The sequence below is a fragment of the Balaenoptera physalus genome, assembly GCF_965194825.1.
Source record: "Balaenoptera physalus genome assembly, chromosome: 4".
Classification (NCBI taxonomy): Eukaryota; Metazoa; Chordata; class Mammalia; order Artiodactyla; family Balaenopteridae; genus Balaenoptera; species Balaenoptera physalus.
Genome location: NC_138891.1, coordinates 143,829,365 through 143,847,522, shown reverse-complemented (window position 1 = coordinate 143,847,522; position 18,158 = coordinate 143,829,365). Strand labels below are relative to the sequence as shown.

Genomic DNA, 18,158 nt, shown 5'->3' with positions numbered 1-18,158 from the left:
AATGCTTGCATTAGGTGGTGTGGAAGGCACGATGTGATTGGATGAAGTTAAGGAACCAGATTACAACTCCAGGGCCTCCCTCATGTTGCAGCCTTCGGATAATGGTGCCAAGGGGCTGGGCCGGGGCGAGCTCAGGGCAGGGGTCGTGTGTCTCCCGTTGCCTTTTCCTGTGCGTTTACCCTGAGCTCAGCGCCTTCCCTCTCTGATTACGCTTTTGCAGGAGAGCAGGGTGAGTTGAAGTCGCCAGGGCGACGACATGCAGTGGGCGGTTCCCCCCATGCTGGTCTAGTGGATGTCACCCTGGAAGGGGTGCGGCAGCTCTTCACCTTTGGGGCACAGACCCCTTTGGGATCTGATGGGCCCCCTCAGAACAGCACCCACCCTTGGTACATCTGACGTCCAGTTCATCCACATTTGACCGGCCAGGGCCCCGAGCGGCTGTGGGACCTGCTCACGGCTCAGAGCTCGCTCTAGCGGCCCCTTCCTCTGCCCCTGGCACGGAGGAGGGGGCCACACCCACCCTGGGGGGGCCTGAGGAGATGGGCCTGGACCTTGAACCCGGTGCCTCCGTGGAGCAAGGGAAAGCGCTGAGGCCCCAGACCCCGCAGAGGCCGAAGGTTGGTGCCCCTGGGGCTCGTTCTGCTGGGGCGGTGTGGCCAGCCACCGACGGTCCTGTCCGATGGCCTGCCGCCACCTGTGTCCTGATGCCCACGGTTCCCAATTCCTACACCCGTACTGCACAGCTGAGCCACATCCTGGAATCGTTGCCAGGACGGGTTTAGCCTGAGAAGCTGGAAGCCCCCAGCTGGCAGAGGACAAAGGGGCGAGATGCAGAGTGGGAAGCGGGGGCTGCAGTGGGGAGGGGGCCGGCTCTGGAGGGCTCACTTCCTCCTGGGGTGGGCGAGCTCATTGGGATGCAAGCCTGTTGCTTCCCGAGGACTGTCCTAGGCCGGTGCGCCCTAAGAGGCCGTGCCTCCCCCTCCTCCCCCCAGGCCGTGGCCGCGGGTCGTGCCCCCCCCTCCGTGCCCCAGGCTGTGGCTGTGCTCCGTGCAGGTGCTCAGTCGGCCCGCTAGGCTGTGCGGCTGTGGTGCTGGTGCCGCACAGGCCGTTTGTTTAAGTGACGGGCGCGCTGCGAGTTCTCATCAGTCTCGCCCTGGGGTCTGGCTCCCTTTCCTTGTTGTTTCCCCACGTTCATGGCTTCACGCCTCCTTGCGGGGCGGCACCGGACCGAGGCGTGGGGGCCGTGCAGCAGCTGCCGAGCCCCGTGGCGGCGCCTGGAACCCAGCAGGGGCTCGCGCTAGCTTCTCTGTCCTCTCGTCCCTCCCGAGAGGCGGGCAGGGCTCTGATGGGCCCTATGTGGGGGGCGGGGGGCGTAACGTTCAGTTTCCGTTTCAGGCGGAAGTCTGGAGTCCCGGCTGCTGTGAGCTGGGTGTCATCTGCACGGACGTTAGCTCTTTACGGGGACAGTGGGTCCCCTTCCAGCCCTCGGGTGACAGCAAAGCTGAGACCGGCCCTTCTGTGAAGAGGCCACGCGTGTAGATAAACGGAAGGCATTTGTGTGTAAAGCAGCGTTATGGCTTGTCTCTAACGTAGAATGAAAAATACGGGTACCTTGTCGTGGAGAGCCTGTTTTGCTACCTGGAAGACGTCCCAGTAGAAACAAAATGAAAAACGGCGACAGGAGGGAATGGCTTGACCCCGACCCGGGGCGAGCAGGCCGGCGATGGGGCCTGTGTCACCACAGCTTGAGGTTTCGCTCCTCGTGGCTGACGTCATTACTGAGCCAGCTCGCAGACGTGCCAGCTCTTGTGGCTCCGGATCAAGGATGTGGATTTGTGATGTGCCCCCAGCGGAGGGGGCCGGCCCTCCCGTGTGCGCACGAGCAGCGCGCGCAGGGTCCTGGCCAGGCGGCCGAGCCGGCAGTGGGTGGGCGGCGCGGAGGGCGGGGTCCTGGACGGGAAGCCGCGGGGGCAGGAGGGCCCCCCGCAGCTGCGGTCGCGGCCCAGAGCGCGTTGGCCTCTAGGAAGCTGGCTGCTGTCGTCCCCCCGACACACAGGGAGCCCAGGGAGCCCCGCCCCCAGCACTCTATCACGACAGCCTTCAAACACACTGTCAAGCTGAGCGGGTCTCACGTTGGACACGTAGATACCCGCCACCCAAATTCTGCCATTACCACATTTTTAAAAGAAAAAATATCGCGAAAGTAGGTTTTGTCTGAGGCATTGGCTCTGTTTCCATCCTTTATGTTTTTGGCACCGTCTTCGGTAACTGCCACGTGGCGGGAGCCTTGCAGGTCAGCGCCGACCGTATAGGCCGACCGTGGGCGTCTCTGGCCTTGTAGGTCTGTGGTGAGGAGGTGCACAGCCCTGACCTTCACGGCCTCTGAGGAGAAGGTTCTGGTAGCAGACAAGTCTGGGGACGTTTATTCCTTTTCGGTGCTGGAGCCGCACGGGAGCGGCAAGCTTGAACTGGGACACCTGTCGATGCTGCTGGATGTGGTACGTGGGCGACGTGCTTCATTGGCTACAGTCCGGCTCGGGACGAGGAGGGGGCGGCCTGTGTGCCAGGGGGGCGGGTTTGGGCTGCGCTGTGGGCAGGGCCCCAATTTCAGAGGTGAAGCTGGCAGCAGGCTGAAGGAGGACGGTCAAGTTAGGGGCAGCTGGGTGGTCTAGATGTGGGGGAGGCCCAGGTCGGGGAGACGAGAGGGAGGGGTGTGGAAAGAGCAGGCGTCCTCCGAGCCCCCGAGCCAGGAGCTGCCCCCCCCCAGAGGCCCCGAGAGGCCCACGAGGGCCGGGCTGCGGCCACGGGCGGCGGGCGGGGTGGGACCCTGCAGGGGCACACAGGAACCGGGGGGGTCGTGAAGGACAGATCACCAGGACTCAGTGGCGGGCTGGACATGGGGACACGTGACAGGAAGGAGAGGAAGGTGACCAGGTGCCGGAGACGGGAGTGGGCGTGGCCTGGTTGGGGCGGGAGCAGGAGGTGTGGGGCAGCTGTGGCCCTCGGGGGACACCTGAGCTGAGGCCTGGGGTGGCGGGGGGAGCCGGCCGTGCTGACCAGCCCCTTCTAACCCTCGTGCACAGGCCGTGAGTCCCGACGACCGCTATGTCCTCACTGCCGACCGGGACGAGAAAATCCGAGTGAGCTGGGCCGCGGCTCCACACAACATCGAGTCCTTCTGCCTTGGGCACACCGAGTGAGTGTCCCCCGTCCCTGTCCCCGCACCGAGTGAGTGTCCCCGTCCCCGCACCGTGTCCCCTGTCCCCATCGCCCCAACTAGTGAGTGTCCCCCGTCCCCATCCCTGCACTGAGTGTCCCCCATCCCCGTCCCCCCACCTAGTGAGTGTCCCCTGTCCCCGCACCGTGTCCCTTGTCCCCATCCCCCACCTAGTGAGTGTCCCCGTCCCCGCACCGTGTCCCCTGTCCCCGTCGCCCCAACTAGTGAGTGTCCCCCGTCCCCGTCCCCCCACCTAGTGAGTGTCCCGTGTCCCCACACCATGTCCCCTGTCCCCGTCCCCCCACCGAGTGAGTGTCCCCCATCCCCGCACCCAGTGAGTCCCTCACCCTCCACAGAGCGAGGCTCAGGTTTGAAATGCAGGCGGACCCTTCAGCTGGGGAAGCTGGTCGTGAAGCGAGAGGTGCCTCCTGGGAGGAGGGGACCAGCCTGGGTGGCCTGGCCTGCATCGGTTTGCTTCCTCATGAGGCCCCGGTCTAGCTCACCCCCTGATCCCAGGGCTTCAGAACCTTCAGAACCTCCTTCCCTATTCAGAATCTATTTCCCAGAGGTTTTCTTGGTGGCACCGAGGTCTCAGTCCCCAGTTCGTGGTCACTGCAGGCCAGCGTAGATGCCCATCAGCGCCTGGCAGTAGTCAGAGGTCAGTGGGGTGTGTGTCGGGGGACGAGGAACGTGCTTCAGTAATTTAAGTCGTCCAGGCGGGTGGCGTTGCTCTGCGATCTGTCTTCTGGCAGGTGAGCGCTCGTTTAGTAAGTGAAGTTTGATGTTATGTGAGGGTGGCGTTTCTGAAGAATGTCGCTCTCCTGAGGCAAAAGGCTGATTACAGTTTGCAGGAAGGAAAAGCACTTAGTTTAACTGGCTGAAGTGTTTTAAACTACGTTATTTGAGGCAGGGGAAGAATTGGAGGGATTTAATTCAATTCTGATGTTGCTCCTGTTTCCTGGTTTTTGAATGGAATGTAAACGTTGACCTTAAAGGTCGATGGTTGCTGGGTTTGTACGTCATGATAGCGTTGTTTTAGCTTTTATTCAGTTGTCTAGTAATCCTGCGAGCAGGGTTCCTGTGACCTGCCAGCCCCCGCCCCGTTGCCGTCTCTCGGGGGTCTTTGCTGCTCCCCACCCCACTGGGCACACTGTGCCTCGGGGCCTTTGCATCTGCCGTTCTCTCCACCGGGCAAGCTCTTGCCCATGCGGCTCAGTGCCCTCCATCACTCAGCTTTCTGCCCGATGCCACCTGCCCTCTCAGGAAGCACCCCCCCCCACCCCAGGCCCTCCCTGCTGGGCTTCTCAGCCTGTGCGGCCAGTTCAGAGCCATGAGCCACCAGGTCTCAAGTGAGATGTGTCAGTAGTTAGCGTAAAACACCTGATTCCAGAGACAGTGTGAAAAAACAATGTAAAAATAGCTCATTATTTGTTATATTGATTGCAGGTTGAGATGGTAACATTTTGGGTATATTGAGTTAAGTCAAAACATAGTATTAAAATTAGTCTCATCTGAGTCTATTTACCTCTTTATCGCGGTTATCAGCAAATGTAAAATGCCCTTCGTGACTCACATCATGGCTGGGGCCGTGTTTCTGTTGGATGGGCCGTTCTGAGCCTCCGCTGACACCCAGGGTCTCCTATGGCCTGTTTCCCCCCGAGTCCTAGACTTGGGGGGGGGAGTCTTTGTCGGGTTTGCTCACTGCTGTCTGCAGCCCTCAGCACAGCGCCTGGCACGAGGTGCTCAGTGGATATTTCGGCGAATAAATGACCAATCATTGCTCTTTAAGAGTCTTGGTGAAGGCCCTGGAAACTGGTTTCCACTCCTTTCCTGTAGAGACATCGAGGTGGCTCGTACCCGCTGTCGTGGACGTGCCATTGCGGGGGACACTGGCTGCATTCACCCTGCAGCGTGTACTTGTTCCTTTTTGAGGGCCTTCGGGGAAGGCTGTCCTGGGGAGGGAGGGTGGCTGCAGCCAGGACGGGGCCCAGGCCGGGGTGAAGCTCCAGGTGGCTGGGATGGGAACCGGTGGAGGCGAGGGAGCCACGGGGGCCCCCCTCCCAGGGGTCCCCACCTCCCCAGGGGTCCCCAGGCGCCCGTGAGCTAGTGAGCGCGTTAGAGATGCGGGTGTGTGCCTGCAGCCCCGAGGCTGCTTTCTGGGGGGAGCTGGGTTGCTCCGGTGAGGCTCGATGGGTGTGGCTCTGGCTGCGGTCAGTGGTGCCGCTCCCCTTCCACCCCGCCCTGCTCGCAGGCCACCCTGCTGTCACAGACCCCGTGCGTGCTGGGGCAGCTCCCGAGCAGGGCAGACCCGCTGGGGCCTTCCTGGCAGGCGCGGCCGGGGAGTGCCTCTGGGCCCGAGTGACAGGGCGTGCTCCCCACGCAGTCACGCTACTCCTCTAGGCTGCTGTTGGGGTCAGGGTCCGAGGTGACACGGGCGGGGCAGAGTCACAGCAGCCCGGCTCACCCTCTGCTTCTCTCCACCTGTAGGTTTGTGAGTCGCATCTTCGTGGTGCCCGACCACCCTGAGCTGCTCTTGTCCTCCTCCGGGGTAAGTGCTCCACTCCCCACGCGCGCCCCGCTCCCCTTGGTGGGGACGCAGCCTGGAGCCTCGCCTGGGGGAGTACCTGTCAGTCAGCAGCCTGTTTTTTGTTCCCAGTGTGGTCGGGAGGTCAGCACGTGCCTTTCCTGGGTGGCCGTCCACTAGGTGGTGCTTGTGGGCCGCAGGGTAGAGCTGGCCGGCCCGCTCCCTGCTCCAGGGCTGTGCGTGTGAGTGCGTGTGCGAGCGCTGAGCCGGAACCGGTGTGCAGGGACTCCGGTCTGAGGGGTCCTTACAGCACCGTGACCTCGTTAACACGGTTGGTAGACGGCTCTTTCCGAATCCCAGAGGGACCTGGTTCGCCCCCTCCCCGTCGCTGCTGCTCTCAGCCCTTCTCCCGGACCCGCCCCTGTGTGAGTGCGTGGAGAGGGGCCAGGCACTTGGCCTTGGTGGAAGTTTGATCAGTACGTACGGCAGCTCTGTCAGGAGCCGGCAGCCTTAACAGCTGACTGACTAGTGGCACCTTCCTCTAAGGAATACTCTTTAGAAGGACCATCAAGCAGCACTTTTGCTGAAGTGCAGGTTTTGAGTTCCTAATTGGCTCTGATTCTTCTTTTCTTTTCAGAAGCTCTGCCCACAGCCCTTTATCTCTGTCTTTCCACCCTTTAGCTTTTTATGCAACTCAGGGGCCTGGGGTGGGCTGGGGGCCTCATGGACTCCTGACAGGCAGGCCTTCTAGGCGGTGGCCACGTCCCATTTCCTTCACCAAGTGTGGTTTCTCACAGGTTTTTACTTTTCCGTTCTCTTGTCCTGTTCTTGAAAGTGACTTGTGAAAGTAAAGAGAAGAAAATAAACGTGCTGGAGTTCCCAGAGATAGCCAGTTTCTGTGAATTCTGCTGTAAGCCTCTTTTACAATAAAAAAAAATACTCAGCCATACAGAAAAGCGTAGTGACCACCTTTAGTCTTACCAGTTAGCTTTGTCAAGTCCAGCGTTTTGCTTCTACTCCTTTTTACAGAAATGCAGTAGGGCTGGCGCTGGCCGTGCTGGGTGCCCCATCCCATTGCCGTCCTACCTCCTCACGGGCCACCCGGCCGGGGCGTGGTGTGCTGCGTGCCCTGCACGCTGTGAAGTGCAGATTGTATGTTTATTTAAAGAGTCAGATGCTGCTGTAAGGCTTAGAGTGGAAACTAGCACTCCACCCCCCTGTGGCCTCCAAGGCAGGCCCTGGGAGCCTTCAGCTGCGTCCTCTTGATGGCCCGTGTTTCCAAACGACACGAGTCATCAAGAAACAAGCATGAGCAGTTTCCTCCTGTCAGCTGCTGCCATCTGCATGGGAAGCAGCAGTTTCCTGCCTGCATCCCCTCCCTCTTCGCTGGTGGGCTCTTTGTCTCCTGAAGGTGCCCCCGACCTTGTTTGGGGCACACATCATGGGGCGGCTTTCTGAAGGTGCAGGGAGGGTGGTTAGGAGCCTGCCTTTCGGGAGGTGCCCTTCTCCCGCCCCCAGCACTCGGTTATCAGGCAGGTGTACGATGCGCAGTCAGATGTTTCCCTGCAGATTGTCAAGCCGTTGCTCCAGGCTTTTCTCTGGTTTTTAGTTTGCTTGGTTTTCTGCCCGCTTTTTCTTTTGAGAAGTCTGAGTCCTTTATGTGGGGTCTGATCGCCCTTCTCTCTGGCCGTTTTTTGGGGGCCTTCTCACCCCGTGCTCTGAAGAATGATGGAGCAGGGCGGGGGTGTCATGGGGGCCCTGAAATTAGCTGCACAGTCAGTGGCTCTTTCCATTCTGAGTCTTCAGGTCCACAGACCTGGGAGTTTTCTTAGGTTCCCTCCCCCTGGAGCCGTCCCCACCTCACTCTTCCTGGGATTTGTGCAGTTGGATGTTTGACCCGCTGTCTGACTCCTGATTCTTTCCTTTCATATTTTTTCTCTCATGTTCCTGCTCCCTGTTCTGCTTTGGGGGAGATTTTCTCAACTTTATTTTCCAGCCTTCTGTGGGAATGTTAATTTCTGCCGTGATTTCTACTTTTCAAGGCTCTTTCTCGTCCTTGGAATGTTCTTTCTTCATAGCCCCCATTCTTGCATCCTAATGCAGACTTTGGATCTCCTTGAGGTGGTGTGACGTGTGTTTTTTTTTAGGGATTTTCCTGTGTGGGTTTCCTTTTCTCCCTGTGTGTCTCCCGCCTTTCCAGCTGGAGGTTTTCCTCGATGTCTGGTGGTCCGTCTGTCCGCTTATGGCATTGGGGCTGGGTTTGCGAGCCCAGGTGTCAGACTCGGGCACCCGGCTGCATCCTTGTGGGAGCCCTCCTGGGTCAGTCAGTCCTCCTTTTCTCATGGGGGTGGGGTTTGGTTTCCCATCTTCACCCTTTGTGGGGAGGGGCCCCGTGTCTCTTCTCTACATGTGTCCCAGCATCCCCGAGACCAAGGCCTCTTGTTCGCGTCGTCTGTCCCCAGCAGCTGGGTTCTGTCTGCATCTACCCGTGATTGTCTTTGTCCTGGAGGGCTCTGCTCTAAAACACCCCTTGTCGCCTGGGGGGACTAGGGGCGAGTGGGGACACCTGTAGACGTGCGTTCGTCTCCCTGTTTATCAGCCATAGTCACGGCAAGACATTCATGCTCACATCCCAGCATCCGGAGATTCCTGCCTTAACCATTCGGGGGAAGTTAATTTTCCTCTTTCTCGCTTGGTCATTTAAATCACACAGAGGTTCTTCTCATTGGACTTCGTATTTGCTCCGCAGGTGGCCGTGGCCTGTGCATGTCTGGTTTTAGTAAAGGGATCGCACTCACAGGAGGGGTTTTTCTGAGGCGGATGCTGGCGTGGACCCTGACCCTGCTCCGTTTCACTCACTGTCTGGTCCTTCTCCGTAGACGTGGGGTTCTGTTTCCTGCCGTCCTAATGAGTGTTGTAGCGAACGTTTCTTAATATGACCCTCTCCTCTTTTGTATATTACCGCGGTAACGTTGGTTTATGACGTGTAAGTTTCACATGGACGACATTGCATTTTGACTTCTTCATACATTACAGTGTGCTCATCACCAAGAGTTTAGTCTCCATGCGTCACAATGCAGTACAGTTGACCCCCTTCACTCATCTTGCCCTCCCCCCACCCCTTCCCCTCTGGCAACCACTACTCTGTTCTTTGTATCTGCATGTTTCTTTTTGTTTCGTTGGTTTACTTTTTATATTCCACGTATGAGTGAAATCATATGGTAGTTGTCTTTCTCCATCTGACTTATTTCACTGAGCGTAATACCCTCCAGGTCCATCCATGTTGCTGCAAATGGCGAGATTTCATTCTTTTTTATGGCTGAGTAATGTATTGTGTGTGTGTGTGTGTGTGTGTGTGTGTACCACATTCTTCTGTTGATGGGCACTTTGGTTGCTTCCAGATCTTGGCTATTGCAAATAATGTGGCAGTGAACAGAAGGGTGCGTATATCTTTTCAAATTAGTGTTTTTGTTTTCTTCTCGGGTGGAATTGCTGGATCATATGGTAGCTCTATTTTTAATTTTTTGAGGAACCTCCATACTGTTTTCCACAGTGGCTGCACCAGTTTACATTCCCACCAACAGTGCACGGGGGTTCCCTTTTCTCTACATCCTCGCCAACATTTGTCATTTGTTGTCTTTTTGGTAGTAGCCATTCTGGCAGATGTGGGGTGATACCTCATTGTGGTTTTGATTTGCATTTCCCTGATGATTAGTGATGTTGAGCACCTTTTCATGTGCATGTTGGCCATCTGTATGTCTTTAGAAAAATGTCTATTAATAGTCTCTGCCCCCTTTTTTTTTTTTTTTCCTCTGCCCATTTTTAAAGGTTTTTTGTTGTCGAGTTGTAGCAGTTCCTTATCTGTTTTGGTTTTTAACCACTTATCAGATATATGATTTGGAAATATCTTCTCCCATTTGGTTGATTGTCCTTTTGTTTTGTTGATCATTTCTCTCGCTGTGTAGAAGCTTTTTAGATTGAAATAGTTCCATTTGTTTATTTTTGCTTTTATTTCCTTTGCCTGAGGAGATATATTCAGAAAGATATTGCTAAGACCAGCATCAAAGAGCGTACTGCCTGTGTTTTCTTCTAGGAGTCTTATGGTTTCAGGTCTTACGTGTAGGTCTTTAAACCATTTTAAGTTCATTTTTGTGTATGGTTTGAGATTGTGGTCCAGTTTTATTTTTTTTGCATATGGCTGTTCAGTTTACCCCACACCATTTATTGAAGAGACTGTCCTTTCTCTGTTGTATGTTCTTTACTCCCTTGTTGTAAATTGTCCATATGTGCATGGGTTTATTTCTGGGCTCTCAATTCTGTTCCATTGACCTGTGTGTGTGTGTGTGTTTCTGCCAATACCATGCCATTTTGATTATTGTAGCTTTGCAGTATAGTTTGAAATCAGGGAGCGTGATACGCTCTAGCTTTGTTATTCTTTCTCAAGATTGCTTTGGCTATTCAGGGTCTTTTGTGTTTTCATATAAATTTTAGGATTTTTTTGTCTTATGTTTGAAACATGTTGTTGGGATTTTGATAGTGATTGGACTGAGTCTTCAATTGTTTTAGTTAATGATGCACATTTTAACAATGTTAATTCTTCTAATCCATGAGCAGGAATATCTTTCCATTTGTTTGTGTTTTCAGTTTCTTTCTACAATGTCTTATACTTTTCTGAGTACACATCTTTCATCTCCTTGGTTAAATTTATTCCTAAATAAATTGTAAGTGGGGTTGCTTTCTTAATTTTCCTTTCTTTTAGTCTGTTGTTAGTGTGTAGAAGCACAGCAGATTTTTCTACATTGTGTACCCTGCAACTTTACTTATTTATTATTTCTAGTAGTCTTTTGGTGGAGTCTTTTCTATATATAAAATCACATCATCTGCAAACAGTAACAGTTTTACTTCTTTTCCAATTTGGATTCCTTTTCTTTTTCTTGTCTGATTGCTGTGGCTAGGACTGCCATTACTGTGTTCAATAAAAGTGGCCAAAGTGGGCATCCTTGTCTTGTTCCTGATAAACCCTCCTTTTTTTGCATTTATGTTATTTTTGGAGCACACATCAAGGCCATGCCAGTTGACACTCTCATGGGTAAAAAACGGATGTCCTCTTTTCATGCATTCTTAAACAGTGATGTGGACAGTTGTCACATGCTCATTAACCCCATGTGTTTCTCCTTGTGCGAATGCATGCTCATTGATGGGTCCGTGTGTATGTGAGTGCATGCGTGTGTGTTCACTCCCAGCCCGAGCATAGCAGGTGTTGTCTTTGACCTCCGGCACGTGACAGGGTGTCTTGTGTCCTTGCCCATTTGGCTATGTGGGGTCACCCATGTTTACTTATTGGTTTGTGCGACTCTTTGCACAGTTGTTACTAAGCAAAGAGCCTTTAGCTGGGAGAGAGGCGCAGTGGCCATCGCTGAGTTATTCCCACTACCCGGTGAAGCCTGGATGCCTCATTGGGTGCTGACCCGTCCTTGGTGTGTGCAGGACCGCACCCTGAGGCTCTGGCAATACAGAAGCGGCCGCGAGTTGCATTGTTGTCACCTGCCCAGCCTGCAGGAGCCAACGGAGCCCTGGAGCGACAAGGTAACCTCACGTTTGTCTCTGGTTTATAGGGCGTCTCTCCAGTCATGGATCCTGTGGAAAAAATTCGTTTTACGTTGGAAAAGTTTTTTTCCTGTCAATGCAAACTTCTTCCAGCTTGAGAGGAATCGTGTATTTCAAATTCTGAAGGCACCTAGTCATGTAAATGGGAAAAAATTTATATCTTACCATGTTTGCATTCAAACCACTAATTTACAGAAAGGCCTCTAATCCTGCTTGGAAATGGAAAAAATAGTGGTGCCTGTCAGGGAGCTGAGCATGCCCAGGGTTCCCTACCTCTGTCCATCGTGGGTCAACCTCATGTCCTCAGGATGGCGCACTGGCCAGTGCATCCCCAGGTCAGGTCACCTGGGCCTTCAGCTGTCAGGGGATCTGCAGGGGAGAAGGTGTGGGCTGCTTTTCAGGAGCTTGGGGTTCTTCGCTCTGATGCTCCCGGGCTGGTGCCCTGTTTGGCTGGGGTCCAGCTGGTCACACGTGGATGGTTCTGGCAGCTTCCAGAGGCCCAGCTGGGCCTGGTGGGGAGGGAGGGTCTGCTCACGCATTTCCCGGGCCTGCAGAGCTGGCCTGGGGGCTGGGGTCATGATGACCAGGGTGGCAGCCCATGGCACGGCGCTTTGCCGCCTGTCTAACGAGACCTGGGCCTGAACTGAAGGGCTCTCCTGCCTCGTCCTTGGCTTCTCGGTTCTCTCGTCCACCCCGAGACCTCTCTGTAGCACGTGGGCAGGTAGGCCTGACGTGGGTCAGAGCCCCAGGACCCCAGGGCTGAGGCCACCCAGCCCAGTGGCTGCAGGGCCCTCCGGGTCAGTGGCCTCCAGCTGCTCTGGCCGCCCCCGTGCACGCCTCCGCCTTGGGTTTCTGCAGCCACAGTGCCCCCGTTGGAGCTGCGGCAAAGAGAGGCCTGCTCATTCTGCCTTCTTCCCGTCCGCGCCCTCCTCACCCCTGACGCCCCTGGACGGCGAGGAGAGAGCATAGAGGGAGGGGGTCAGCACGAGCAGCTCCGTGCAGGATTCAGGGCAGCCCCCGAGAGCTGTGCGTGGAGCTGCCGTGTCCCCCCCGCCCCTGCTGGCGCCGACCCCAGGCTGCTTCCTCTGTCGGAACGTGTGGACGCTCACGTGCACGCCTTTCTTTCCTCCCCGTGTGCTCTGTCCTCCCTCCTTTTTGAGCAATTCCATTGGCCTTGGAGATGTGGCACAGCTCCGGAGGGAGGGCCAGAGCCACGGAGCGGCCTCTGCCGTCTGCCCCGTGTGTCGGAATTCCCTGTGAACTGTGCCCTCACTGGTGTCCAGAGAGTCCTGCAGTGTCTTCTCTTTGCCTGTCATGGGCCACACGTGGGGACCGTCCATCCTGCAGCGATGCTCGCAGTTTGAACAGAGCAGCCCGGCATCAGGTCCTGACAGGCTGACATCTCTGAAGCCGCTGCTTTTCCTTTCAGAGGTTTGCTGCGTCCAGGATCACTTACTGGCGCCAGGAGGACTGCGTGGCGCTCTTGTGTGACGGGTAAGCCCAAGCGGACCCGTGTGGGAGGGAACGGCGGGCTGTGTCTCCTGGGTCGGGAGGCTTGGACGGTGATGTTGGCTTGGCATCTCCCCGCAGTGAACTTCACTTTACGAGCCCTGCTGCTGCGGGCTGGGTGGCTTCCTTTCTATGCGCTGCATCTTAATCCGCTAGGGTGAAGGTAGCAGTGGCCCCTGGCTGGTCTTTTGTGCAGATAGAATCCCAACGAAGGGTCGGCTGTGGTAGAATCCACCTCAGTCAGTCCCAGTTGGGCTGGCGGTGCTGACGAGGTGGGTGTGGGGAGCACGGGCCACTCAGCTGTTCCCTCCTGAGCCTTGTCTGCATGCCGGGGGGGTGTTTGGGGGCCTCCCACATTGTCACTTGTCCTGACAGCAGGCCTGGGGTGGGCGGCTGAGCTCGTGTTGGAAATGAGGACGCAGGGTTGGAGGGTAAAAAGCCTGCTGGGGAGGGCTGAGCGAGGCCCGGGGTCCCGTCCGCTGCTCGGCGGGCGGGGCGGCTGTCTCATCCGCACGGCTTCGTCTTTGCTGCCTAGTAAGCTGCCCCCGGACTTCGGGACTGGAGTGTTCGTTAGCTCACGGTTCCCGGGGTCGGGGAAGTGGGAGCGGCTTGGCTGGGGGCTCTGGGCTCAGGGCGTCCCGAGGTTGCAGCTGAGGCGCTGGCGGGGCTGGCCCGGGGCTGAGCGCCCCCGTGGGCGCCGTCGTGATGGTCCCCTCTCTCCCTGGGAAGGCTGCCCGCGGTCTGCCTCTTCCAGCTGGATGCCCCCCGGCGGCAGCTGGTCTTCCAGCAGCAGCTGACTTTCCAGCACAGAGTGTGGGACGCCGCCTTTGAGGAGACCCAGGGGCTGTGGGTTCTGCAGGACTGCCGGGAGGCCCCCCTCGTGCTCTGCAGGCCTGTGGGCGGCCAGTGGCAGGTGAGATGGGCGGCCCCGCTGTTTCCGTCGATCACGCCCGTGCCAGCGGCTGTGTCCTCGGGGGGCAGCGGCCACAGGGCTTGCGGCGTGGGTGCAGGGAGCTGGGTGCCTGGCCGGGTTCTTCAGTGTCATGGTGCCTGCACGGGTGTCTCGGGGGCGAATTGTTGTCATTGGTATGTCGCATGTCCTGTTAGAAGCCTGTGATTGTTCTGCTGGCACGTCTTTTTAGGAGAAAAGCCCACAGTTGGTGAGCCCTGGGTGTGTATCCTTAACATTTGCAGCCTCAGCACAGCCTTGCGCTGGGGCAGTGGTCCCGCTGGACAGTGAGGGGGCCCCTCCTTGCAGGTGGCCTGGGTGAGCCTGTGCGTAAAGCAGGGATGTCACCTCCCGCCTGTCCTGTGTCTAAGGTGCCATGGGGAGAAGCAGGTGACACCCGCAGAGCCCTTTGCAAACTTGCACGGCCTTGACGAGTGCTCAGAGCTGCCCGACAGCTCGCTCGGGTGTCTTTCTCTGAAAGCCAGCAGTGAGCGATGCCGCCAGCTGGTGCCTGCCAGGTTGCAGACACCTTGGACGGAGTCCCGCGTGGCGAGCCGAGGCCGCTGCCGTGCCTGATGGACCGGGGAGAGCGGCCTTGCCGCCTCCTGTGAGCGCAGGCCTCACCACTGCCCACCGGCCTCTTTCCGATAAAGGTTTTCCGTTCGTCTTCTCAGTCTGTTCCCGCAGCTGCTGCGCCGCAGAGGGTCTGTGCTCACCTTCGCGAGAACTGGGCCATGTTGGAAGGTGAGGACCCGCCCTGGCCTGCTTGGCAGGGCCATGTGCAGCCGTGGGTGCGGGCGGAGGCAGGTTCCAGAGCGCGGAACGCAGCAGGGAGCCGTCCCTGTGGGTGAGGGTGCAGGGCCTGTGGTGGGTGCGGTGTGTGTGTCCGCGTCCGCGTCCGCGTCAGGACAGCAGAGCTGCTGTGAGCCGGGGCCTGGTTGGCTGCAGGGCCACGGTGGGCCGCGCCCTTGGTTCCCTTAGAGGAGAGTCAGGTGCCGAGAGCCCCTCCATTTGTATTGGCAGAAGGCAGGCTCTTGGGACGCAGCTTCTGGCTGTGTCTGGGGGATGCTTTTAACTCAGCCCTGGAACTCAGGTGCCTTCACTCGAATAAAGAAATCATTGCTCAGAAGACTTCTTGGGAAGACAAACCACCGTCCGAATGGAGGTCTGGGTCCTCCGAGCTCTGGGGACACAAACGCAGCTTCGGTGTGTACAGACGCTAGAGCGGCCCGCACGTCCCACTGTTTCTGTGGGCCCTGCGGGGTCTGCGTCCGGGCCACTCGGTGGTTGGCAGATTTCAGGTCCCCGCTGGCTGTTGGCTGGAGGACACCCCAGTCCCCAGCGCAGAGGAGCAGGGGCACGGTGCCGACAGCACGCAGCCACAGCCTCTGCACCTGGCCTCCCGGGGACCCCGGGCTTCGCGTGTCCTGTTAGAAGCGAGTCCTCGGTGCAGCCAGCCGTGGCCACCAGGAGGTGGGAATCCTTGGGGCCATGCCAGAGGAGGCGCCGCAGGTCCACGGAGAGCCGGGTGGTCAGTGTCACAGGAGGGTCCCTGCGGCCCACCACGTCCCCCGCTGGAAGCAGAGCCCCTGCGCTCCTGTGGCACGCTGGCACCCATTCTTGTTCCGCACAGGCCCTGCTGGCACGGACGGGGGCTTCAGCAGCCTCTACAAGGCCACCTGCGACAACATGACCAATTACCTGAAGAAGAAGGAAGAGCGGCTGCAGCGGCAGCTGGAGAGGAAGCGACGCGGGGGGCCGCCGCGCGGGTCCAGCGGGCAGACCAAGAGGATGAAGGCGGGGCGCGCACCACGGAGCTGCTCGTCCTAGCTCGGCTCGGGATGCCCCTCGGGGATGCTCGCAGCCTCGGGCGGCGGGACGCTGTACTCGCCCCTCCTGCCCGCAGCGCCCTGACGCAGGCAAAGGGGACCTCATTCCCGACTCGGGCTGGGGGGCGGCGAGGTCCATCCCGACTCCGCGGACACCTGGGGCCCTGCCGGCTAGCTGGACGGGACCCTGGGCTCTAGAACATTCTGTCGCTGAGCAGAGCCCTCTGGCTGGAGGGAGGCCATGCAGCGTGTTAGCCGCCATGCCTGAGCAGTAAGTGCCTCCGAGCCCCTTCCCTTCACGCTGGAGGGCACGTCACCCTGCAGTTGTGGCGCTGTCCTTTCCCGCTCGTCCCCGTGGCTTCCTCTAGGGGAGCCTGGAAGCGGACGGACGTCTTTCCAGCAGCGCGGTGCACACCTGCGCTTTTCTCCAGTCCCCTCGCCCTTCTCGATGGTCCACTACGCTGTCCAGTAGGCGGCTGCGCGCCTCGGGGGCCGTAAACCTGAGGGGAGTTAAGTCCTCAGTTCCCTGGGCAGCGCTGGCTCCGGTGCTCAGGCCCCTCGGGGTGCGGAGAGCTCATCGCCGGGCTGGTGGAGACGGGCTTGGCCGCGACGCGTGAGGACAGAGAAGCCCGGCTGCACACTTACTCCGCAGGGAAGTGACGGGTGACGTTGTGTCTGTTTGATTTCGGGATGAACTTTGTGCACGTGCTGCAGGCAGGAGGGTCGGCTGAATTCTAATTACTGATCAATAAAGATGAGCTTTTTTGCAGCTTCTAGAAATTTTAGCAGCAACACATGGAGCTAATCTCGAAATATATTGAGCAGAACCATGTTTGATGAGTGTGCTGTTTCCGACTGAAACGTTTGCTTTTTGATTTGAAGGAAAACATTTCTTTGGTGTGGGGTTTCACAGGGTACTTGGACACAAACCATTTTGTGTATCAAAAGCTGGAAAGCTTCAGACTTTCCCTAAGTGCCTTATTTTACTTTAAACATCGATCTGAAAACAATGCTGTTTGTGAACTGCCCAGGGTAACTTCCCACAAGGGACATCAGGACCTGCCCAGACTGGGGGCTGTCTCGGGCAAAGGAGAGCAGAGGGGGTGTGCCTGGGATGGAATGGGGTCCCCAGGGCGGAGTGGGGTGCCCTGGCCATGGTCCTGGAGGGGGAGCCTGACCTCGTTAGCTCTGCATTGGGCACAGGAAGGGTTTTCGTTAGTAGTCGGCTCTGAATTCTTGGTTTTAGGAGCAATTTAGGTTTGTTCTTGTTGGCGTCTTGGTCTAAGATAGGGGTCAGCAAACGGGCTCACGGGCCATATGCCGCCCGTTGACCAGTTTTCTGTGGTCTGTGAGCTAAGCATAGTTTTTACATTTTTAAAGGGTTGAAAAAAGTCAAAAGCAAAATATTTCGAGATATGTGAGTGTCCATAAATAAAATTTTGCTGGGACACGCCCACGCCTGCTCGATTGGGGGTGTTCGGTGTCGGCTTTGGGGCTGCAGCAGCAGGGTGGGATGGTTGCCACGGAGACCAGATGGCCTGCACAGTCTACAACCTTGATTATCTGGCCCTCTACAGAGAGCCTTGTCAGTCCCTAATGCAATCTCTCTCAAGTCTGTTCAGTGTTCTAAGTGAACTGGTTAATTTCACCGCGTTCCATGTGGTCCCTGAGGGCAGGTAGGGGAGCAGGCCTCTGGAACCCTGGTGTCCCAGCTCCGGGCAGCAGGGGCGGCGCTGAGGGGCGTGTGAGGCTGGCCTCTTGCACCTGATTGGGAGGCTCAGACTTACGATAGCGGTAGCGCCAGGCAGCCTGTCGGGAGAGCAGAGCACAGGTGAGAGGGGCCATGAAAATCTCCCGCCTTTCCGGGGATTGCTTTAAAGTTACTTTCATTCTTATCGAAGCTACACACGCACGTGTCAGAGACCAAACTGTACTGACGGGCTGACTGTGACCGTGATCTAGTCTGCTCCTTCTCCCACACACCCCGTCCCCACTTGGGCGATCCATGCCTCTGTTCCCGGGGCTTCGGCCGCTGGGAGCCCGGCAGCAGGTGTCGGAGAAGGGGAGGGGGAGGGAGGCAGCGGCTTTCTCTTCTGCTGCAGTGCCCATTCCCGTGGGCTGCATCCCTCTGGGACTGTAGCCTCCTGGGGGCCCTGGCTCCACCCAGCCCCAGGGGCAGACGTGGCTGCTTCTTGGTCCCGAAACCCCGTCCGCGTCTCTGGAATTAGTCTCTCCATCGAAGGACCTTAACAAATCTCGGGTGAGTGTGAGCCGGATTCTCGCTGGAACCCTGACTTAGGAACCGTTCATGCTCATGTGCCCCCGGTTGTCCCGAAGTTTCTTCTACGGTTGGCGGAACCCAGACCCGTGAGGAGCCACCTGTTGGATTTCCTGGGTTTTCGTCTCTCACCTCTTCACCCATAGCAGCAACATCCCTGCTTCCCTCCGTGGCTTTGCCTCGAGAAGACCGGTCCATCGTCATCTGATTAGAAGAGCAGTTTCTTCTGGTTTGTCTGTTGACTG

The 18,158-nt window shown here is 57.5% G+C and overlaps 1 protein-coding gene across 5 annotated transcripts in view; it reads left to right on the top strand.

The window, feature by feature from the left end:
• Window positions 1-18,158, top strand: part of WDR4 (WDR4 tRNA N7-guanosine methyltransferase non-catalytic subunit) — a 32,520-nt gene that overhangs the window by 8,559 nt on the left and 5,803 nt on the right. The window contains exons 4-11 of one of the 5 annotated variants that reach the window (XM_082459809.1): window positions 2,342-2,498; window positions 3,084-3,196; window positions 5,705-5,765; window positions 11,229-11,327; window positions 12,778-12,842; window positions 13,587-13,770; window positions 14,481-14,550; window positions 15,440-15,774. In XM_082459809.1, the coding sequence (XP_082315935.1) occupies window positions 2,342-2,498; window positions 3,084-3,196; window positions 5,705-5,765; window positions 11,229-11,327; window positions 12,778-12,842; window positions 13,587-13,770; window positions 14,481-14,550; window positions 15,440-15,636 (946 nt within the window). In that variant the 3' untranslated portion in view covers window positions 15,637-15,774. Of the gene's footprint in view, window positions 1-2,341; window positions 2,499-3,083; window positions 3,197-5,704; window positions 5,766-11,228; window positions 11,328-12,777; window positions 12,843-13,586; window positions 13,771-14,480; window positions 14,551-15,439; window positions 16,468-18,158 lie in introns of those variants that run through there. The other 4 variants (XM_082459810.1, XM_082459813.1, XM_082459812.1 and 1 more) reach the window with 4 other exon arrangements.